The following is a 19,980-nucleotide window of genomic DNA, read 5'->3' on the forward strand; positions in this document are numbered from 1 at the left end:
TCTTAATGCTTCAGCATACCAAGACATTTTGGACAATTTCATGCTCCCAACTTTGTGGGAACAGTTTGGGGATGGCCCCTTCCTCTTCCAACATGACTGTACACCAGTGCACAAAGCAAGGTCCATAAAGACATGGATGAGCGAGTTTGGAGTGGAGGAACATGACTGACCTGACCTCAACTTCATAGAACACCTTTGGGATGAATTAGAGCGGAGACTGAGAGCCAGGCCTTCTCGTCCAACATCAGTGTCTGACCTCACAAATGCACTTCTAGTGGAATGGTCAAAAATTCCCATAAACCCACTCCTAAACCTTGTGGAAAGCCTTCCCAGAAGAGTTGAAGTTGTTATAGCTGGAAAGGGCGGGCCAACTCCATATTACATTCATGTGCATGTAAAGGCAGATGTCCCAAAACTTTTGGCAATATAGTGTATTTTGGGAAGCAGAACCAAATAAATAGATTTTACATTTTAGTTTGATTTAAATGTAAATATTTTCAGAAAATAAGTTAAATGGCAAAGATCAGTATCAGGAGAAGAGCATGATCTGCATGTTCAGTATCAGCTGGATAAAAAGGCATGTTTTACTGTTTACTCCTTAATATTTATTCATTTTTTTGGATGTAGTTGTTTAGTTGGATGTGCTGTTTAGTTAAGCATCATCACTATAACATCCCCACAACCCAATCGCTCCTAAATATAACTGCTCTCAAGGTAATTACATTTGCAGCCCCCAACCTGCTTGGGCCCCCTGCTAAGAGATTACTTTTGTCTAATTTCATGGCCGTAGGAGGCACCTGTAAGAGTGATTAAGCTTGAGAGAGGTAAGCTGGGCTTTGGTATATAAACGTGTGTACCTGTGATAGCTGATAGTGGAACAGAATTGAGGATGGGACAGGCTGCGACTTTACCCTGCAGAAGTGGAGGCACCTACGTCACAGAACTCTATGAGTGGTTTAGGTAAGGCTGAGAGTTTATTCACAAATAATTGATGATTGTTGTAATTGTTATGCTGCTTAATAATAGTTTGGAGATTTATAGGAAAACATATAGGGTTGGGTTTTGAAGTTTCAAGCAAATTAGCTCCTGACTGAAATTTCACAGTGCTTAAACGATCAGGAGTTAAGTTTGAAATTAATATTCTGAGCAACGCAATCTACAGCCATAAAAAGGCAGCCTTGTATTGTGTGCCCCTGACAGGAAGTTCTTAAACGAGTGTCCGAGTGGCCTGATCACTCTGCATGAGTTCAGACGCCACTTCTGTGATGGAACTGTGGGAATGGAGTCAGCAGAATATGCCGAGCAGATCTTCCGGACACTAGACAGCAATGGGGTATGAAAGATCCTGCTTAAACATATCCACTTGGATTAGAGGAAGCATATTAGCTTGTTTTATATAGAAAATGAGCTAGAACTGTAGAAATGATAACATACATTAGATTTTAGAGCATGGCTTTGGAGATTTCTGCTTGTTCAGCCATAAGAGCATTAGTGAAGTCAGGCACTGACATCAGCTGAGGAGGCCTGGGGCACAGTCTGCTTTTCAGTTCATCCTAAAAGTGTTTAGTGAGGTTGAGGTCCCCTGTGGGCAATCAGCATCATCATGCACCATGCTGGAACAATGGCCTTGTAGTTTCCAGTGAAGGAAAAGTATTTCATTGAATAAGTATACAAAAACATTCTAGACAATTCCAAGGGTAACATATTAGTGTGATGGTCAGGTGTCCACAAACTTTTGGCCAAACACATTACTGTAAACCTGTTGTTTGAATTACTGCTGGCACATTTGTCAAAGCTGCTGTTATAGAATATTAAATAGTTTCTGGCCAATTACTATTGTATTGCATGTCCATAAAAATCCCTCTCTTGGAGGAAAGAGTGAAACAGTGTGAACTGTGAGTTTCAAAACTGATAGCTTTTGCAAACCTCCAAAAATGTGTCTAACAGGATGGATTCGTCGACTTCCGAGAATACGTGATGGCCATTAGCATGCTGTTAGAAGGCTCATCAGTGGAGAAGCTTCGCTGGTCATTTAAACTTTATGACAAGGACAAGGATGGAGCTATAACACGAGCAGAGATGCTTGATATCATGCAGGTGCGTTCCTGTACATTTACAACACAGCAAATACAACCTGACTAAATTCTAAATCACTTCACTAGCCTATAGGATTGGTCTCATTTTGCTTTGCTTCTAGTGTTTAGTGATGAATAATTAAATCTGACTCAGCGTGAAGAGTTCTACACGACTTCAAGACAGGCATTTGTGTAAATGAGGTCAGCATTACTGCTCTACTCCTTTAGAGGGTGATACAGACTTTGTGAGTGTGTCTTGATTGTTGGCAGGCTGTGTATAAGATGAGCGTTGCAGCCTCTCTAACCAACCCGAATCCACTGACTGCTGAGGAATGCACCAACAGGATATTCATACAACTAGACAAGGACAACAACGGTAAGGTGGAACAGAGTTGTTTCTTTAAAGGAAAAATCCACCCTGAACGTCTTGCATTAGTAAACAGGGTTTTTAAGTGAGGATGGGGTTGATAGTGGTTGCTTCACACTTCCTACACTTGGGGTTTGATTCCCACCTCCGCCCTGTATGCTCAGAGTTTGCACATTCTCTCTGTGCTTGAGGGGTTTCATCTGGGTACTCCAGTTTCCTCCTCCAGTCCAAAGACATGCGTGGTAGGCTGAGTGGATTCTCTAAATTGTCCATAGTGTGTGAGTTTTTGTGTGATGGGATGGCACCCCTTCTGGGGTGTCCCTTGCCTTGAGCTCTGAGGCCCCCGAGACAGACTCCAGGTTCCCTATGACCCTGTGTAGAAGTGGTATGGATGGATGTGATCTTCAGTACCATCCAAGATTTTTATATTGTAATTGAACTTTCTTTCATTGACCTGTTGGTCTAATTACACTTTGGTTAGCAGTGTCCTATATTACCCTTCAGCAGCTTTAGTGTTTTAGTCTGTCCAGCTTTCTCGTGTAATCTCTGTAATCTATACACTCAAAACAATGTGTTCAACCTGAATTTCTGCACTAACTTGGCACAAGGGTGTCATATACAGTAGCATTGCTTACTCCTTTGTGTCCAGTGTTTGTTGTGTCTCCACTACTTCTGTGCTGGACGTATGCATGTCACTGGAAAATAGTGAGTGAGAAAGAAGCTCTTGCTCTTTTATTATTAGGAGCCACAAGCAGAAACTGATTGTTATGCCTTATGTTTGAGGTTATTAAGCAGCACTGTAACCACTAACTTTTTTTATGGGAATAACAAAAACACAGCATCATGCGAAAAAAAAAAGAAGCTAGCCCCAGATTCTCTAAGCACATTAACATATTTAAAAAATATATATTTAAAAATATATAAAAAATAAATGTATTCAATGTGTTTCAGGGTAGAGTCTTTTTTCTTTAAGTAATTGTACTATAGTCTTGAGCTGTTTCTCTGCTCTTCCACTGCAAAAAAAAGACAAATATCTAGAATATTTTGTTAAAATGATCTAACATTTCCTATGAAAAGACTAGAAGAAACCAAGTATGTGATTATTAAACCTTAGTTTTTGTTGCTAATTTTAAGTATTTCTAGAAAGATGCAAAATTATCTAATTTAAAGCTTAAAATATGCAAAACAAAAAACCCAGAAATAGGCTTAATAATCTTATATTTAGCATATTATTTAATCATAGAATGAGAAATAAATGATAAATATGCCTAGATTCAGGATATTACTACTTGCTGACATAGCTTTAACTCATTCTGGTTGCATGACTGTATTTATGTAATTAAAATTATGCTCTTATTCTCAATGTCTCATCTAATGGCAGTGTATAACATAATGGACCAGTTTTCCTTTTTACAGCTATCATCAGTCTGGAGGAGTTCATTGAAGGGGCTCTGGATGATGAGTGGATAAGAGAGATGTTGGCATGTGACCCCAACACTGTAAAGGTAGAGCGTGCCTTTAAGGGTGGCTCTGAAAATAAAGCTTTGGGTTCTGTTGAGCCTACAGAATGAAGGATCTGCTGGAGCTGTACAATAGCATCTCTGGCAGTCCTCCTACAGCATGTATCTAAAGGTTTCCTGCTCTAACACACCCCAAACTCTTGATATTTAACTTTTTAGATTATTTATTTGTACTATTTGAAGGCATGATGATGTTTTGGTGACACTTCAGCAATGGCAGCTTTGTATGCCAATATCTTTTATGCCATATTTAATAAGACATTGTAGAGGCATCTTGACATTTCAGCTTTAAATAAGAGCATTGTGAATAAACATCAAACCAATTCCTCTCAGTATTTCTTCTTGTCACATGAATGTCAATGCAATAATATTAAAAAAAGACACATGCAGCTATTTAAAATCACTACATGACATGTCTATCGCTCATGAACACAAGAAGCTGTCTTATTGCGTAAACAAAATATTTCACAATTCTTCTTAGGAACGATGGTTTGTTAGTTTTGAGCAACTTATTTAAGTGAATCAGAAGAATCAACCAAGTACAAATCCTTATTTTTCCACTATAAAAAGCAAAAATATTTTCTGCCTCAAAGTAAAAGGCTTTGGATCGAAACATTTGAGACTCTGTGATTTAACCCGAAATTCTTAGGTAATAAACACTGCTTTCTTTTAAAGCTGGTGCAAAGTTTCAGCAGCTGCATTTATCTCATTTTCCCTGTTATTGATGAGTCAGGTCTTCTTTAGATGTTACCGTTTGTCCATCTGGCTTCTGAAGCCTATAAATCGAGTTCAGGATCCCTCTTTTTTAGTGAGTGCTTTATCCTTTTGAGGGTTGAGTCTAATCCGGGAACAATGGCTGCAAGGCGGGAAAACATTCTGGATGGAGCACCAGTTCATCACAAGGCACATGCATATTTATACTTGCAGAATATTTAGGGATGCCCATTCGTAGACTGTTTTTTGGGTGGTAGGAGGAAACCAAAGTGGACATGTGGAGAGTATAAGAAACTCCACACATGATTAAACCAGGAACTATTTAGCTGTGAGGCAGGAAATAAATCATGATCTGGAAAACAAGATCACAGGACAAAGATCACAAGATTACGGGTCAGAGATCACAAGATCACAGGACAAATAAGTTGTGAATTTGAAATGGAGGGAAAAAAGCAATTTTAGGCCTATGGGGATGTGTTAACTTAGTGGCATTTTTGCATCGCAGCTCCAGGGGTTCAATTTCTGCCTCTGTTCTGTGTGTGTGTGGAAGTTGCATGTTCTTCCTTTGCTTTGGGGGTTTCCTCAGAGTACTCCAGGTTTCTCCCTGTGTCTAAAGATGTGTTGTGGGCTGAGTGGCATTGTCCGTAGTGTGTGAGAGTGTGTGTGCAATTGTACCCTGTGATATGTTGCCATGTTGTTTAGAGTATCCCCTGTCTTGTGTCCTGGCAGAGCCTGCCTGCGACCCTATGAAGGATGAGTGGTACAAAAATGGATGGATGTTTGCCTCTCTAGAATTTCAACTTAAAAAGTGTTCTTTAATGTCTTTTTTTTTTTTTAACTATGTAGTCAGATAGTGTGATTGCCTTTTGCATCTGTAAATGTTGGTTGTAAAGCTATATGAAGCCAATATACCAATCAGACATAACATTATCACCACCTGCCTAATATTGTGTTGGTCCCCCTTTTGCTGCCAAAACAACCCTGACCCATCACACACTGTGTATTCTGACCCCTTTCGATCAGAACCAGCATTAATTTTTCAGCAATTTGAGCAACAGTAGCTAATCTGTTGGCTTGGACCACACGGGCCACGTGCATCAATGAGCCTTGGCCGCCCATTACCCTATCACCGGTTCACCACTGTTCCGTCCTTGGACCACTTTTGATAGATACTGACCGCTGAACACCCCACAAGAGCTGCAGTTTTGGAGATGCTCTGATCCAGTCATCTAGCCATCACAATTTGGCCCTTAGTCAAACTCGCTCAAATCCTTACTCTTGCCCATTTTTCCTGCTTCTAACACATCAACATTGTGGACAAAATGTTCACTTGCTGCCTAATATATCCCACCCACTAACAGGTGCCATGATGAGGAGATAATCAGTGTTATTCACTTCACCTCTCAGTGCTCATAAATATTATGCCTGATCGTTGTACACTGTGATAATTTGAGTAGCGCTGAATCGAATCCCGACGAATCCCTACTTAAATGCCTAGTTCAAAAGAATCGACTCACTAAATCGAATCACTTTTCCTCGCTCTTGGGCGGGATGATCCCTTGGCGTGACGTCAGCGCCTTCCCCCGAGTCATTGTCGACATGGCGCAGGCGGAGGGGCAGCGCGGAGTTCGGCGAGAGCAAACCTTGTGAAATTAAAAAAATTCGCAGCAAGGACGACGGCGAAAGTTCCAGCTTTGTAGGAGTAGTTTTGCTGTATAAACGTCTGTCCTGGTAAGTCATTTTGAGTCTGCACTGAATTCTGTGTGTTCTGATTCCTACTTTCCAAAACTTGTTGAATCTAAGCTCCATGTAAACTGCGATTAATGGATGCAGCGCTGCTTTGTTTATATAAGATCGAAAATGTAGAGCTTGGTTTGAAAGATGGATTTACTTTCTACAGTATAAAAGGCAATCACTGAGTTCGATGAGGATTAGTTATGACAAATACAGCTGCTTGACTCTGAGTAATTTCCGTAGCCGGAGGGGGCTGAAATGCAAAAAAACACCCAAAGTCACACAATAAAACATACAATATTGCCATAAACGTGGTCTAACTTGGCGTTTCTTTCGAAGAAGTGAAATAATGTGTACTAATGTATAATAGTATAAGCTCTGTGTTGTTGGCTGAAGCTGGGTTGTGATTCACGCCTTCCACGTAATCAGAGGAACAAGAGCTGCTTTCTGCTGCTTTTCCATCATTCACAGGGGGAAAAAGTGTGTAAAGAGAGGGAAAACATCTGTACACAGGGGTGAACATGACTTTCTGGATTTTTATTATGTGTCCCAAGACATTAGTACACATAACATCTGTGCATTAAATCATGTAGTGCAATAGACCAGGAGTTTGTTTGTTTGTTTGTTTGTTTGTTGCTGGACTCGACCCAAAAAAAATCAGTAAAAAAAATTATTTTAAAATTACTCTAATTATTCAAATATGACATTATTTTGTACAGTAGTATTCATGCTAATTTATTGGCAATAAGTGAAATACAGTTAATAAATAAAATAAAATTAACCCAAACGTTACAAATAGAGGACATCAGACTCATGATATTATCTATACACCAAGATGATGTTGTTGTTTGTTCTTTTTTCTGTTTTTATTTTTTTTTATTTAAGTTACTGACATTTGGATGAAGCGAATTAAGAACAAACTTCTTATAGTTTTAACAAACTATAAAACCCAATCAAATTTTTTTTTCGATTGACCCTCATACCTTTGAATGATGACATGAATGGTGTGTTGTGATTTTCCATCACTGTAACAAAAAAAAAAAAAAAATAGTCTCACTTTCCGAGCCTCTGTTTTAGGACACTTTTGGAAATGATGACAATCCTGCAAACTAAACTCTAGTGCTAAACTTGTTCACTGTGTAATCATCCAGCTGGCTCTGTCCCTAAAACATCTGTCCATGTATGCGCTTTTTATTTCTATATAGATTATTAAAAATATAGTACATCAGATATGATTATTCAATGCAGTTCTGTTTTCTGTCTGTGATGGTGGTCTTGTCCTATGGATGTGTTTTATTGCAGGGAGTTTTATTTTCAATTTGACAGTGTGCTATAGATAGAGAAGCAGTCCATCTTCCTGCAGTTACACTTGTAAGAGCCTGGAGTAAGTCGTATTCCTCTTTCTCGCAGGCTGGAAATAGGATAAGGATACTTAACTATCGCTCTTGAAATAATGACGCTCTATTGAGCAGTGGTAATTGATATTGTAATGTCATAAGATACGTAGTTTGCATAGTTATGAGTACAGAGTTTGTGCACTTAATGATGATTGTTTAAATAGAGTATAGTGGTGGAAACGGTATTTAATGTTGCCTAAATTCTGTTGTTTCAGTTATTATTATATACTGTTGTAACAGTTATGGATGGAGAAAAAAAAAAATCAGCAATATGTGGTTTTCTTCTGGTGTCTCGTCACAGGAAATGGTGCCAATGCTAGAAACCGGAAATCACCACAGCTTATGTTTCAGTCCATAAAGTGTGGCGCCAGGTCCAAGCCAAAATAACACCATGAGTTATAATTAAAAGCTACACATGTGAAGGCGGATCACGTGACACATTTCCGAGCATGTTGATAAAGATTCCTGTGCTTGATTACTGAAACCTAGTAGTGCAGACAGATTATTTGACTAATGCAGGTGTTCTGATGCGTGTAATATTTAAGGTATGAAATAGCTCGTATTTGGGGCTGTTTTGAGATTTGATTTGTTTCTTTTGTCTCTGTGCCACATTTCTACTCTGACATGCATGACTTTAAGCAACAACATAGCAATCATAAAGACTTGTTTTTGTGTAGAGATGGATGCTGCTTTTTTTCCTTTTCTTTATACGGTCACTGAGCCTGATGGGTTCAGAGGAGGTCTGTAGTTAATACAGCGTTCACAGTGTAGTGTAGCCTAGAGACGTTTGGCCTGATGGAGCTCCGAACCCATTAGGACAGATTTTTAAAGAGAATTTGTTCTCAAAGGCAAGTTTTGGAGAAGGAGAAGAACAAGCATGGCACATCTGCATTCCAAACAATGACAGCATACTGTGATTTTCCTGCTTCACTTGCAATGTGTATATTAAAACAGGTCTGTAATGTGTAAACTCTGCCCCTGAAAACACATGCAATATGTTTATGTTGAAACATTTGTGATGTTATTGGTTGTTTGTGTCTCACATGTAAAGGATAATAGTCAGGCTTTGCTGATAACTTTGACTTTCTTGCTCACTATTTTCCAGTGATGTTAAATGATATGTTAATGGAAAATGCAAGACTGATCCAGAATGCAGTGCCGCAATAAGATGCAGTTACGCTGAGTTACAGCAATGACTCAGCTTGGTGAGCTACAGGATGACAAGCGTGATTGGGTTGTTGGAGGAATTCATGTGAAAATTTACAATTAAACCTGGTCAGCTTTGGCAGATGACAGCGAGACTGCTGCATCACTGTCTTTAGGTATGAAATAGAGAGCTTTCACGCTGGTGGTTTAGTCCAAAATGGAACACAGCTTGCGTGAAAATTTGGTTATGACGACTAGGAAGCGCACCACGGTGCCGAACATGGAGGAGGTGATGTGAGTCCGGTAGAACCTGAACCGAATTCTTGTGAAGTCCTGTGAATGCAGCTGGTACTCGGGTCTGCACTTGTTTAGTAACCTGCGCATGTGTTTTAGCTGATGATGACGTCATTATTTTCAACAACACACGTGTATCAAGAATGGCAGGGGAACGCTGTGGGACAGTGGATGCACCAAAATAATAATAACTGAAAAAAATGGTGTTGTGTTCTCCATGTGTATTTGTGATGATGTAAGATGAACTCAAATGCTGCACCACTTCCATAAAATCGAGTGAGTCTGAAACCGGAGTAACGTCCCCTTTGTGCCGGTTGTGGACGACAGCAAAGGTTTCCAGTGTGAAAAGCACCAGAATAGACAAGATAAACGAAGGGTTAATTCTATCTTGCACCTCTATCAACAGGTAGTCCAGTGGCATTTTGGGTAATGTGGTAAGCAATTAACCAATATGATAACAGACCAAAAATATTGACAATAATAATAATGATTAATTAAAAAAAAATTAAATATCTCTTATAGATCATGATAAGAATTTCATGATAAAATAAATTTCAGGTGTCATTGAGAAATATCTGTTTAACTATGAAGATAAATGTACATATTGTTAAGGGTGACTTTTTCATTTCAGTGCCCACAGATTTCTCATACATCACACACCAACACTGTGATCCATAGATCATCAGTAAACACAGATGTTGTATAGCTGTAGCGCTGTGTGACTTTTCTCTGATGTCTGTATTGGAAACAAGTACGGAGAAAAACTCATAAATTCCTAAAGACACAAAACAAGTAAAAAGAGCGTTTTTGAATGCTGCCTAATTAGCAGGCGGCTCTTTATCTTGACAAAACATCTATATTTTAGTGACGTTCATTGTTTTCTTCTCTTTGGCTCACTTTTTGATGTGAAATTCCAGTGTCCTCATGGAGCAGGAATGCACGTTATCCCTGCACGCTGTAATATCTGATAGAGTACTACACAGTGCCATGTTATGACCAATGATGACCAGCACAAAGAGCTTGTTATTATCCTTTTATCATCATCGTCCATGCCTTGGAACCATTGTGTTCACGGGTACAAGAGGAAATTCCTCGGCAAATCAAGAATCTGCAATGCAAAGTGATTGTGGCAGTGTGCATGTGAAGCAGTAAAACCATAAAGAGTCCCTCTATGCAGTGAAGAACGACGAACGCGTTTGGACGGACACAAAAATGGCTCGCTGTGCAGACGACGGAATGCGGGCAGTGCTTGCAAACTTTACATTGCATAGCTAAGGTCTGTTTTATTCTCGTAGGGTCAAAGCTAAATGTAAATTTTGTCACATACACGATTGTACACATGCAGTGAAATCCTTTACGACTGTCCTTGAGGTAAAAATAGAGCCAATTAACATTAATGGAAAAGGATAAAAAATAAGATGAAATAAAATGGAGCTTATGGGGAAAATTGCAATGGAAAAAATAAATATATATAAAAAATATCTGGGCTCTGAATGTGATAGTGATGTGGTATGAATATAGAATTTTGTATTTATTGGTTGTTGGAAGATTTGTTGTTCATGACACACTTTAATGTATTAAAGAGAAGTGTTTTCATTTGTTATTTATTTATTTTTTGTGTAGTTTTCTCTGCATTGTGCAACCAAAGGATGCAGTTTTCATTTCTTCTGCTTCACATCCGCTCTCCTTGACCTCGTAGACAGCAGTTCAGACGCTATTATAGTTTTTCCACAGAGAACCTAGTAATCTCTAACAACATGTTTGACCTGGCCTTGAAGTTTTCATGGCAGTCGAACACTGTGAACACGGCGTGCTCAGGAGAAACACAAACTCCATCTTATAGCTTGATGGTTATAAGTTTTAGGGTGTAATACTGTCTAAATAAGAGTATTGTGAAAAAACAAGGAATTAAACCGTTGCTGGAGCAAGTGTGCATTAAATCGCTGAGAAAACTAGTTTGGAAAACCAATTTCTGGGAATGAAATGTTTGTTTCTGTTTTGATGAACCTCCCCTCAGTCCAGATCCTTGAGACCAAAATATTTTTAAAAAATCATACAAAAAATGTCAAGTCAGCTTACTTAACCAATCATTTGAGGCCTAAGCTTACATAATGCATTTTTAATAAAAAAAAAAAAATGCAATCTTTGCCAAGTTGCTTTAGTGTTCTAAAAGGAATTAAACAGCTATGTTATAGGGAAAATAATCAGCTTCGGTCTGGTTAAATGAACACCCCTTTGTGTCATGATTTATTAGTAATAATATTTAGCTATGGGCAGCACCATGGCTTAGTGGTTAGCACTGTTGTCCTGGGTTTGAATCCCAGGTTCGAACATGCAGGGGCCTTTCTGTGTGGGGTTTGCATGTTCTCCCCGTGCCTGCGTGGATTTACTCCAGGTACTCTGGTTTCCTTCCAACATGTACATTAGGTTGATTGGTAATTCTAAATTGCCCATAGGAGTCAGTGTGTGTGGTTGTCTGTCTATATGTGGCCCTGTGATGGACTGGTGACCTGTCCCCTGCCTTTCGCCCAATGTGTGCTGGGATAGGCTCCAGCAGATCAGGATTAAATTAGGAATAAAGCGGGTATAGAAAATGGATGGATGGATATTTAGCTCTGTACATACCTTTTTGCATAAGTGATGCGGTTTGTAATGTTCTATATATACTGTATATTTTTTTACTCCTTTCCAAAAAAAAAAAAAAGCTGAAAGGCTTTAAATCTCGAGGCGTGTACTATTTTATTTGTGGTCCAGACAGACGTCTGGATGCCCCCCTTTTTTGTCTGTTACAGCCAGACAGTTCAAAAGCAATTTGGAGCTTGCTGTGGTTATTTATTCCTTTATTTATTTTATCTTATTTGAGTTTTTTATGGTTTTGACTTTGATAGAAACGGTGATCTCTGTTGAACACACTAGGTCAGATAAGCTACCAAACCTGACAGAATTTTACCTCAGCTTTAAATATTTTCTTCCCTTTTTTTTTTTTTTTTTGGAATGGCAGTAAAATACCAGTTTACTCACAACAGTGTTTCCTGTGTAATTTTCAGATTGCCAGAGGTGCATAAAGCCTGCATTCTGAGCTGTCGTGAAGCTGTTGTTTAGTGCTCGTTCCTAGCGAATTACCTCAGTCTCAAAAAGCACTGATCTGTCTGGGCATTTTGAGCCGCTGGAATGAGCATTTCAACAAAACTAGAAGGATAAAGTAGGGGGTTGGGTTCCATGTTCTCTAACGTGGATTTATTTCCGTTTGATGTGGCGCATGTTTGTGGGTGGTTTCTATGAAACATCACGAGTGAAAACCACTGGATGAATGCTGGGTGTCACCAGTGTGTTAGAGTTTGTTGGACCAGCTGTTTAAATAAAACCTACAGTTCTACTGGGTGGCTGAATAGTTCCCCCTAACCTGGAAAATCACGAGATTTCCTGAGAGGAAGAATATTTCTTATTCACACAGTGCTCTTTGTATATGCTAAAGCAATAGGGTGTAACCTGCGTACTAACACTATGTCAGAATGTGGTTTGGGGTTGTTGCTCATGTATTCGCAACTCATTATCCTCATTCGACATCGTCAGCGGCTTTATTATACATGGACGTATGAAAACACAACTGTATTGTTTACATCAACATGACTGTTGTAGCACTCGGGAAAGCAGGAACCATCTTGTTGATTTATTTAGCTAGTCATCTAGTTCGTTAGTGGCTCTGTTTACTGTGTTGGACATCAGCTAGCTCTCTGTCTTTCGAAATAAACAAACTTTTAGCTTGCTAGCTAGCAGCTGTTGTAAGTGCAGCTCCATACCACAGCACAATGAGCCGGTAGCAGCAAGCTACTCGCACATCTGAGGTCTTTTCCTGAAGCCTAAAATGCTCGCCGATCTTTATACTGGCTCCAGGCCAAGCATCCACTACCCAGTTCCTGCATCTGCTTTCTTCCTTTTTGGCCATGAACTGAAAGGCTGTGCTTGGGAGGTTTGGTAAAAGCAGTATCTCAACCCTGCATTTTATCCCATAATCATACATTATGCCTGTTTTCTTTTTTCCCCTGAAGCTGTACACATTTGAACTCAGTGAAAGGTTGTGAAGTATACAGTGCCCTCCAGAAATGTTGGCACCCTTCAAAAAAATTGTATATGATAAACCTTACACACAATCATCTAAGAAATTGTGTTTTCAGTATGCACAATAATGATTGACAACCCTAAGTAATATCTTAAATATATATATATATATATATATATATATATATATATATATAAATATATATATATATATATATATATATATATAAATATATTATATAAATATATAATATAAATATATCTTTTTAGTTTGCACTCGATGCACTCCAGTTACCTTTCAACCGCATCCTGTTTCCCTGGGGTCTAAATATGGGGCACACGTACTATCTTTTTTTTTTTTGTCCATTGCCACGGGAAAAACCAAGCACTTTAAACTCAAAAGATACAGGTGATTGTTGACCTGCACAAATCAGTTCATGGAAATAAAGGAACATAAGTGTTTAATAATACCATTAAGCACAATTAGGATTACAATTTGAAAACTTTCATGGATGTTTGGAAATTTATCGGAAAATAGATTCAGCAGTTTAAAACAGTTCAATGGCATTTTGACAACAACAAATCACAAAATGCAGCACCTGAATTTTTATCTTAAAGAAAAGGACACCTTAATGTAAAATAAGATGAGGGACTATTGATGCTTTGGTTCAGTTTGAGGCTGCTGGTTTCGGAAATCTGCTACCAAGCTATTTCGGGCCAAAAACCTGGATCCCTTTGGCAGGAGATTTCAGCAAGATACAAACACCGCATCGATTAAAGATGCACAAATTCAGCATTTTGCAGTCAACACCTCATTTGCCAGATTTGAATGGTACCGGGAATCTGTGGTTCGAAAAAAAGAAGGAAAACCATGTGCACAACAACAATATAAAGGAGCTTAAAATGTTGTACATGTAGAAGTGGATCAAGTAGACAAGAAAGGCTTCACAAAAAGGATTCGGTTTTGATCATATTAATTTCAGAGCATGGAATAAGTATTGGCTTTACTTAAAACAACCTGTCAAAAAAGAAAAGCAATAACAGTTCCTGTATAATCAATACACCACTTTTATTTATTTATTTATTTATTTATTTATTTATTTATTTTTCTGTATTAATCTTTTAATTCTTATTTTTGCAAAAAAAAATTTGTCACTTTTTTGTCAATAATTCTCGAAGGCTGCATATTTTTTTCCCCTGTGTATATACTGTGTGTGTGTGTGTAGAAATAATTTTTTTCTTAGTTGGCACTAAGGATTTAATGCTCTAGAGATAATGCCCCACTGTGTTCTTGGGCTCTGCACCAACAGAACCTCACAGGCTGCACCCACTAATCTCTCAACAGAGTGTCCTGTGTCCCAGTGCAGCAGTGTGAACACTGTGCCAATAATTGAGGTAAATGACCTAATTATTCCTTACAATCACTGGCCAATGGTCGTATCCTGACTCCGTAACCTAGGGAACAGTGGACGAGTGAAGAATCATCCTGCTTTCCCTCCTTCCAGAGACTGACTCTGTTCACGGCCACTAGAGCAGTCTCTCATTAAAGCCAGAGCACACAGCCTGTGTGGGCCGCTATAAACATTTTATTGAGGGAGGCTAGGTTTGATCGCTGTGTCAGAAGATAATCCTAACCTCATGAGACCCGGCCATTCAATTTTGTTAACTTTGGCGGATCACAAATGCCAATCTTTAGTCTTCCGTCATGCCTTAAAGAGGAATTTTACAGCTCTACAGTGATTTCATATATGCTGCATTGAGACATCAGACATGCTATGAGATTTTCCTAGACAGAAAATGCTCCGATAGGACATTTTACATAAATGAACAGCAAATTTGTTTTCCGTCACTTAATATACAATTTAATAAGTATTAGGGGCAGTGGTGGCTCAAGTGGTTAAGGCTCTGGGCCGTTGACCGGAAGATCGGGGGTTCAAGCCTCAGTACTGCCAAGTTGCCACTGTTGGGCCCTTGAGCAAGGCCCTTAACCCTCTCTGCTCCAGGGGCGCTGTGTCATGGCTGACCCTGCGCTCTGACCCCAACCTCCTAGGCTGGGATATGCGAAGAAAGAATTTCACTGTGCTGTAATGTATATGTGTCAAATAAAGGCTATTTCTATTTCTAAGATATTCAGGTTGACTCGTATGTGTGAACAACTTCATTAACATTTACTAATTTTTTCTTATTCAGCTTAGAAATATAAATATCATTTGTATGAGAGAGAGAGATAGTGATCAGGAGGAGAGAACTTGCTGAACAAGCTTTTGGCAGATTTGTAAGGTGAGAAGGATCCAAATATAATCTCTCTGGTAATCTTGTATGGCCAGATGTGATCTCTAAGGGAGAGGTCACATCTGGAGACTGAAAAGGTGCAAACACACTACACCCACAGGATTTCCCTATAAAACCAACCCCAGTTTCCTGTAGCACAGGCCCTTTTACTGGGTGGAGGATTAACACATCAGTAGTAGCAGTAATAATAATAATAATAATAATATGATTACCTGATTTATGCCGTTCCGAAGGTAATGTTTGTTTTTACTGCAGATAATCTATTTCTACAAGCGTCATTAGAAGTACAGTAGGAATCGTGTTGTGTCCAAATGAGACCTAAATGAAACCTGCAGATTATAATGACCACCTGCATGTTTGTTTCATGAAAAAGCTTATAAGGAAATGCACCTGAAACCCATTGGAAAATATGGAGGTGGATCAGTGATGCTTTGGAGGTGTTTTATGGCCAGTGGAAGTTTGATAACATCCTGAATTCTGTGAGAAATCCTTGTTCATATTTTCCAGCCTGAAATCTGGTTACCATAGAGCTTTCAACAAGATGATGAGCTAAACATCAACAACTTCCAAATCAACACAGAAATGGTTCAAGATACACAAAATGAATGTTTGTTTTCATCAACTATTAATGCCAAACCTCTGATTTAAACAATACATCAGTAGCAGAGCTGAAGATGTTGAGGTTCTCTTTGGGAGTCACAAGGTTGGACAGGGTTAGGAACAAGGACATCAGAGGGACAGCTCATGTTGGATGTTTGGGGGACAAAGTTAGGGAGGCCAGATTAAGATGGTTTGGACATGTTCAGAGGAGGGAGAGTGAGTATATTGGTAGGAGAATGTTGGACATGGAGCAGCCAGGCAGGAGGCAAAGAGGAAGGCCAAAGAGGAGGTATATGGATGTAATAAATGAGGATATGAAGCTAGTGGGTGCAAGTGTTAAGGATGCAGAAGGTGGAGAGAGATGATGAAAGGAAAAGCCGAAAGAAGATGATGATGATGATGATGATCAGACAATAAATATTTTAAAGACTTTCAAATCAATCTACAGGAGCTTCTGGTTTTTCTAAACACATCTGGAAGAGAAAGAAAGCTGAAAATATGACTTCTGTTGGATAGCCAACTATATGTGAGACTGCAAATTCAGGAGTAGTGAAAGGGTTGCATGATATGTTTCTGATATTGTGATTATGTTCCAGTTAAATCACATTACACTTCTCTGAGGTATCGCCATTTTTCCTGATACTGTTACAATACTGATCAGCAAATCAGTTTGAGTGTTTGGATGTTAAAATATAAATATTTTCAGTGTAAACATGGTACCTGTAGGTTTTCACATTTTCTTTGCTGCTATTTGCTAGCAAATGTAAATGTTGTAATGCTGTAATACTTTAAGTGATTGAGGTATTAATATATTTTTGCTGTATAGTCCACAGCAGTACAAGGTGTGTTTTAGATGAGAAAATACCAATAATGTAATCACTGATTTATTAATAACATAGACAGACCAGGAAAGAGCTCTGCCATGGAACAACCACTTCTCTACTCATTTCTGCCCAGGTCTGGCTCTTCATACAATAACAGACGGTCCGTTTTACCAGCTGATGTTTAGTTTATAACTATGTACCAAGGAATCCCAAACCACCAGGGCTTAATGTGTTAAAGTTTTTGCAAGCCAGAATGTCATATGGTATGGAAGCAGACACAATTCTGCCAACTTGGTCAGTCCTGGAGGTCATCCTAGACAGGTAGTGCACCTCAGATGATGACTTCTGAATGCTCTGCCTGGTAGGATATGGCACCTTGATGGAAAAGCAGAGCTAAGCAAGTGTAATTTCAGGGGCGTGGTGCTATAGATGAGCTCGGGTTGGCAGCAGACTTGTAGCCGCTGCTTTTACTGACCATGAACCAGAGTCATGGGACATTCAAATTAGATAGTCAGTGAAGGAGCGAGGACAATTGGTTTAGTATTCATTTAGGTGCCATGCAGAGTTAAACAGGTCCCTGTGCAAAATTAATGTAATTAGATTATTTAGTTGGTATTGAGTTTGCAGTATTTTATTAGATCTTTAATCTTTGTTTTTTTTTATTCAGATTTTTATGGTTACTGTTACTCAACTAAATATATATAAAAAATTTGGGATATTTTTAATTCCCTGGGTCTTTGAACATAAACTTACTGCTGTTAAACTACTGACACTGCAGCACTGACACATTCTCTGTACACTGATGATTTTTTTGTTTTTTTTGTTAGTAGGTTATCTAAATTGCAGTCTTGCCGCAGTAAAAATAATGTTATAGCATTTACTTTAAATGTGCTTTTCATTTTCATTGTTCCAGGGTTAACTAAACAGACTGAAGATGATGTCTGATGCCAGTGATATGTTGGCAGCTGCCTTGGAGCAAATGGATGGCATTATAGCAGGTAATATTAATTACATTTTTTATGTTTCTGGACTCCTTACCATCATATCCATATGCACGTTTTGAACGAGTTCTTCCAGATTTAGTCTGCCTATGCTATTGTACTAACCTCCACTCTTCTTGGAATGCTTTCTGCTAGATTTTGCAGCATTGTTGTGGGATTCAACCCCAAGAATATTAGTGACGTCAGACAAAGAACAAAGTAATTCCACTTTGTTCCAAAGATGTTTAGGGCTCTGTGCAGGCCACTTCAACACCAACCTCATCAAGCCATGCCTTTACCTCACTTTGTGCACAGGGGCATTGTCATGCTGGAATATTTTTGGACTCGACCACTTAGTTACAAAATACAAATTTATCCTATACAATTGTGTGCTTCAAACTTTGTGGCAGCAGTTTGGTGACGGTCTAAATATATAGGTGTCACATCAGGTGTCCACAAACTTTTGGACATGTAGTGTATAAGTATTATTAATGTAGTCATATTGTATCATTTTGTCCATTTAAGGTCCAGGACACTTCAACACAAACTAACAAAAACAAAAATTCCTTGTCCTTTCAGCGATTACCAAGGATTTTGTGATAATTTTTTTTTTCTTCCCATTTTTGTTTGTGTGAACAACTATAGTTTAGTATCCACAGTGGAATGAGAAACCGAAGACTTTTCAAAATGCTTTGACTTCTATTCCCAACTACCGTAGTGACATTTGAGAATCCTTGATGAGTCTGAACTGGCTTATGAAGTAATGTGGCTTTTTTACCCCTAGCTAATTATAAGGCTGGCGTTTTGGGTCGTAGCCCATCATATCATGTGATGCACTGAGGTCTTAGTAAGTGTAACCCTTATTCTTGTCCAATTTAGACTTTGCCCTGGCCTGTACCAGAAATATAGCCCTCAGATCTCATTGGATGGTTACATTGTTTTTGTTCCACAGCTTTAGATAATTGTATATGAGTGATCTCTTAGCAGGGCAGCATGGTGGTGCAGCAGATAATGTTGCTGTCAAATAGCTCCAGGGTACATGGTTTAATCTTGAGCTCAGATTACTGTTTGTGTGGAGTTTCACATGTTCTCTCTGTGTCTGCATGGGTTTACCATGGGCTCTTCACTTTTCAAAAAACCTTCCCAAAACGTGATGGTTTGTGGATCAGCCACTTCAAATTGATCCTAGTTGCCTCAGTGTCTGATTGAGTGTGTACATGGTGCCCTGTGACACAACCAACATGTGTACTTTACACACCAAGTGTTCCCGGGATAGACTCCGGTTCCTTTATCTCAGGATAAAGCAGTTACTGAAGCTCAGTAAGTTGTAAGCGTAACAGTTTAATGCCTGGCCTGATCGCTTATATTGAAAGTATTAATCTTTGCAAATAATTGGGAGTTACCATGCTGCTTAAATGAAATGAAAGGACCCTATTAAGCTCAGCACACTATTAGCTACCATTTAACCTTCATTGGTTTTCAATAATGGTTCCTTCTTTACCGACAAGGAAATATATCTATATATATTTCTACATCTCTCCCAAATCTACACAGTGCATGCCGGTGATTAAGTCACTCTATCATATTTCTCACAGGCTCCAAATCTCTTGATTATTCTAATGGGATTTTTGACTGCCAGTCTCCAACCTCACCGTTCATGGGAAGCCTGCGGGCACTGCACCTAATCGAGGATCTGAGAGGGGTTTTGGAGCTCATGGACACAGAGGAGAGAGAGGGACTGCGCTGCCAGATACCCGACTCGACAGCACACAGTCTGGTGGAGTGGCTGCAGGGACATCTAGTATGCATTCTCATTTCACAACAGTGTCACATTACTGCTGTTTCCTTTTACGTATAGGCGAGTAGTAAGAATAGCATGATGTTGCTGTGTTGTAAATAGAATTCCTCTTTTGTACACATAAATACCTTTTGAATAATGTCGGTTTAGCATAAAACATTTATTTGGTTGATTAGTTGC

General features: G+C 38.9%; 2 protein-coding genes across 7 annotated transcripts in view; both read left to right on the plus strand.

The window, feature by feature from the left end:
* Positions 1–886: 886 nt before the first annotated feature.
* On the plus strand, positions 887–4,091 carry si:ch211-245j22.3 (uncharacterized protein LOC563798 homolog). Its single transcript, XM_058388444.1, has 5 exons — positions 887–960; positions 1,201–1,333; positions 1,948–2,097; positions 2,346–2,451; positions 3,859–4,091. Exons 1-5 carry the CDS (start codon positions 890–892, stop codon positions 4,011–4,013), a joined length of 615 nt encoding a protein of 204 aa, XP_058244427.1. The 5' UTR covers positions 887–889; the 3' UTR covers positions 4,014–4,091.
* Positions 4,092–6,249: 2,158 nt separating this feature from the next.
* The window catches only part of ppfibp1b (PPFIA binding protein 1b), a 34,983-nt gene continuing 21,252 nt past the window's right edge, over positions 6,250–19,980 (plus strand). For all 6 annotated transcript variants that reach the window (XM_058387846.1, XM_058387848.1, XM_058387852.1 and 3 more), the window contains exons 1-3: positions 6,250–6,407; positions 17,936–18,020; positions 19,598–19,803. In XM_058387846.1, the coding sequence (XP_058243829.1) occupies positions 17,957–18,020; positions 19,598–19,803 (270 nt within the window). In that variant the 5' untranslated portion in view covers positions 6,250–6,407; positions 17,936–17,956. The remainder of the gene's footprint in view (positions 6,408–17,935; positions 18,021–19,597; positions 19,804–19,980) is intronic.

The sequence above is a fragment of the Hemibagrus wyckioides genome, linkage group LG04, assembly GCF_019097595.1.
Source record: "Hemibagrus wyckioides isolate EC202008001 linkage group LG04, SWU_Hwy_1.0, whole genome shotgun sequence".
In the NCBI taxonomy this organism is placed as follows: Eukaryota; Metazoa; Chordata; class Actinopteri; order Siluriformes; family Bagridae; genus Hemibagrus; species Hemibagrus wyckioides.

Coding starts and splice junctions, on each gene's coding strand:
- si:ch211-245j22.3 (XM_058388444.1), top strand. CDS start 890: ATGGGACAGGCTGCGACTTTACCCTGCAGAAGTGGAGGCACCTACGTC. Junction 961..1,200: donor GAACTCTATGAGTGGTTTAG/GTAAGGCTGAGA, acceptor TGCCCCTGACAG/GAAGTTCTTAAACGAGTGTC. Junction 1,334..1,947: donor GGACACTAGACAGCAATGGG/GTATGAAAGATC, acceptor TGTGTCTAACAG/GATGGATTCGTCGACTTCCG.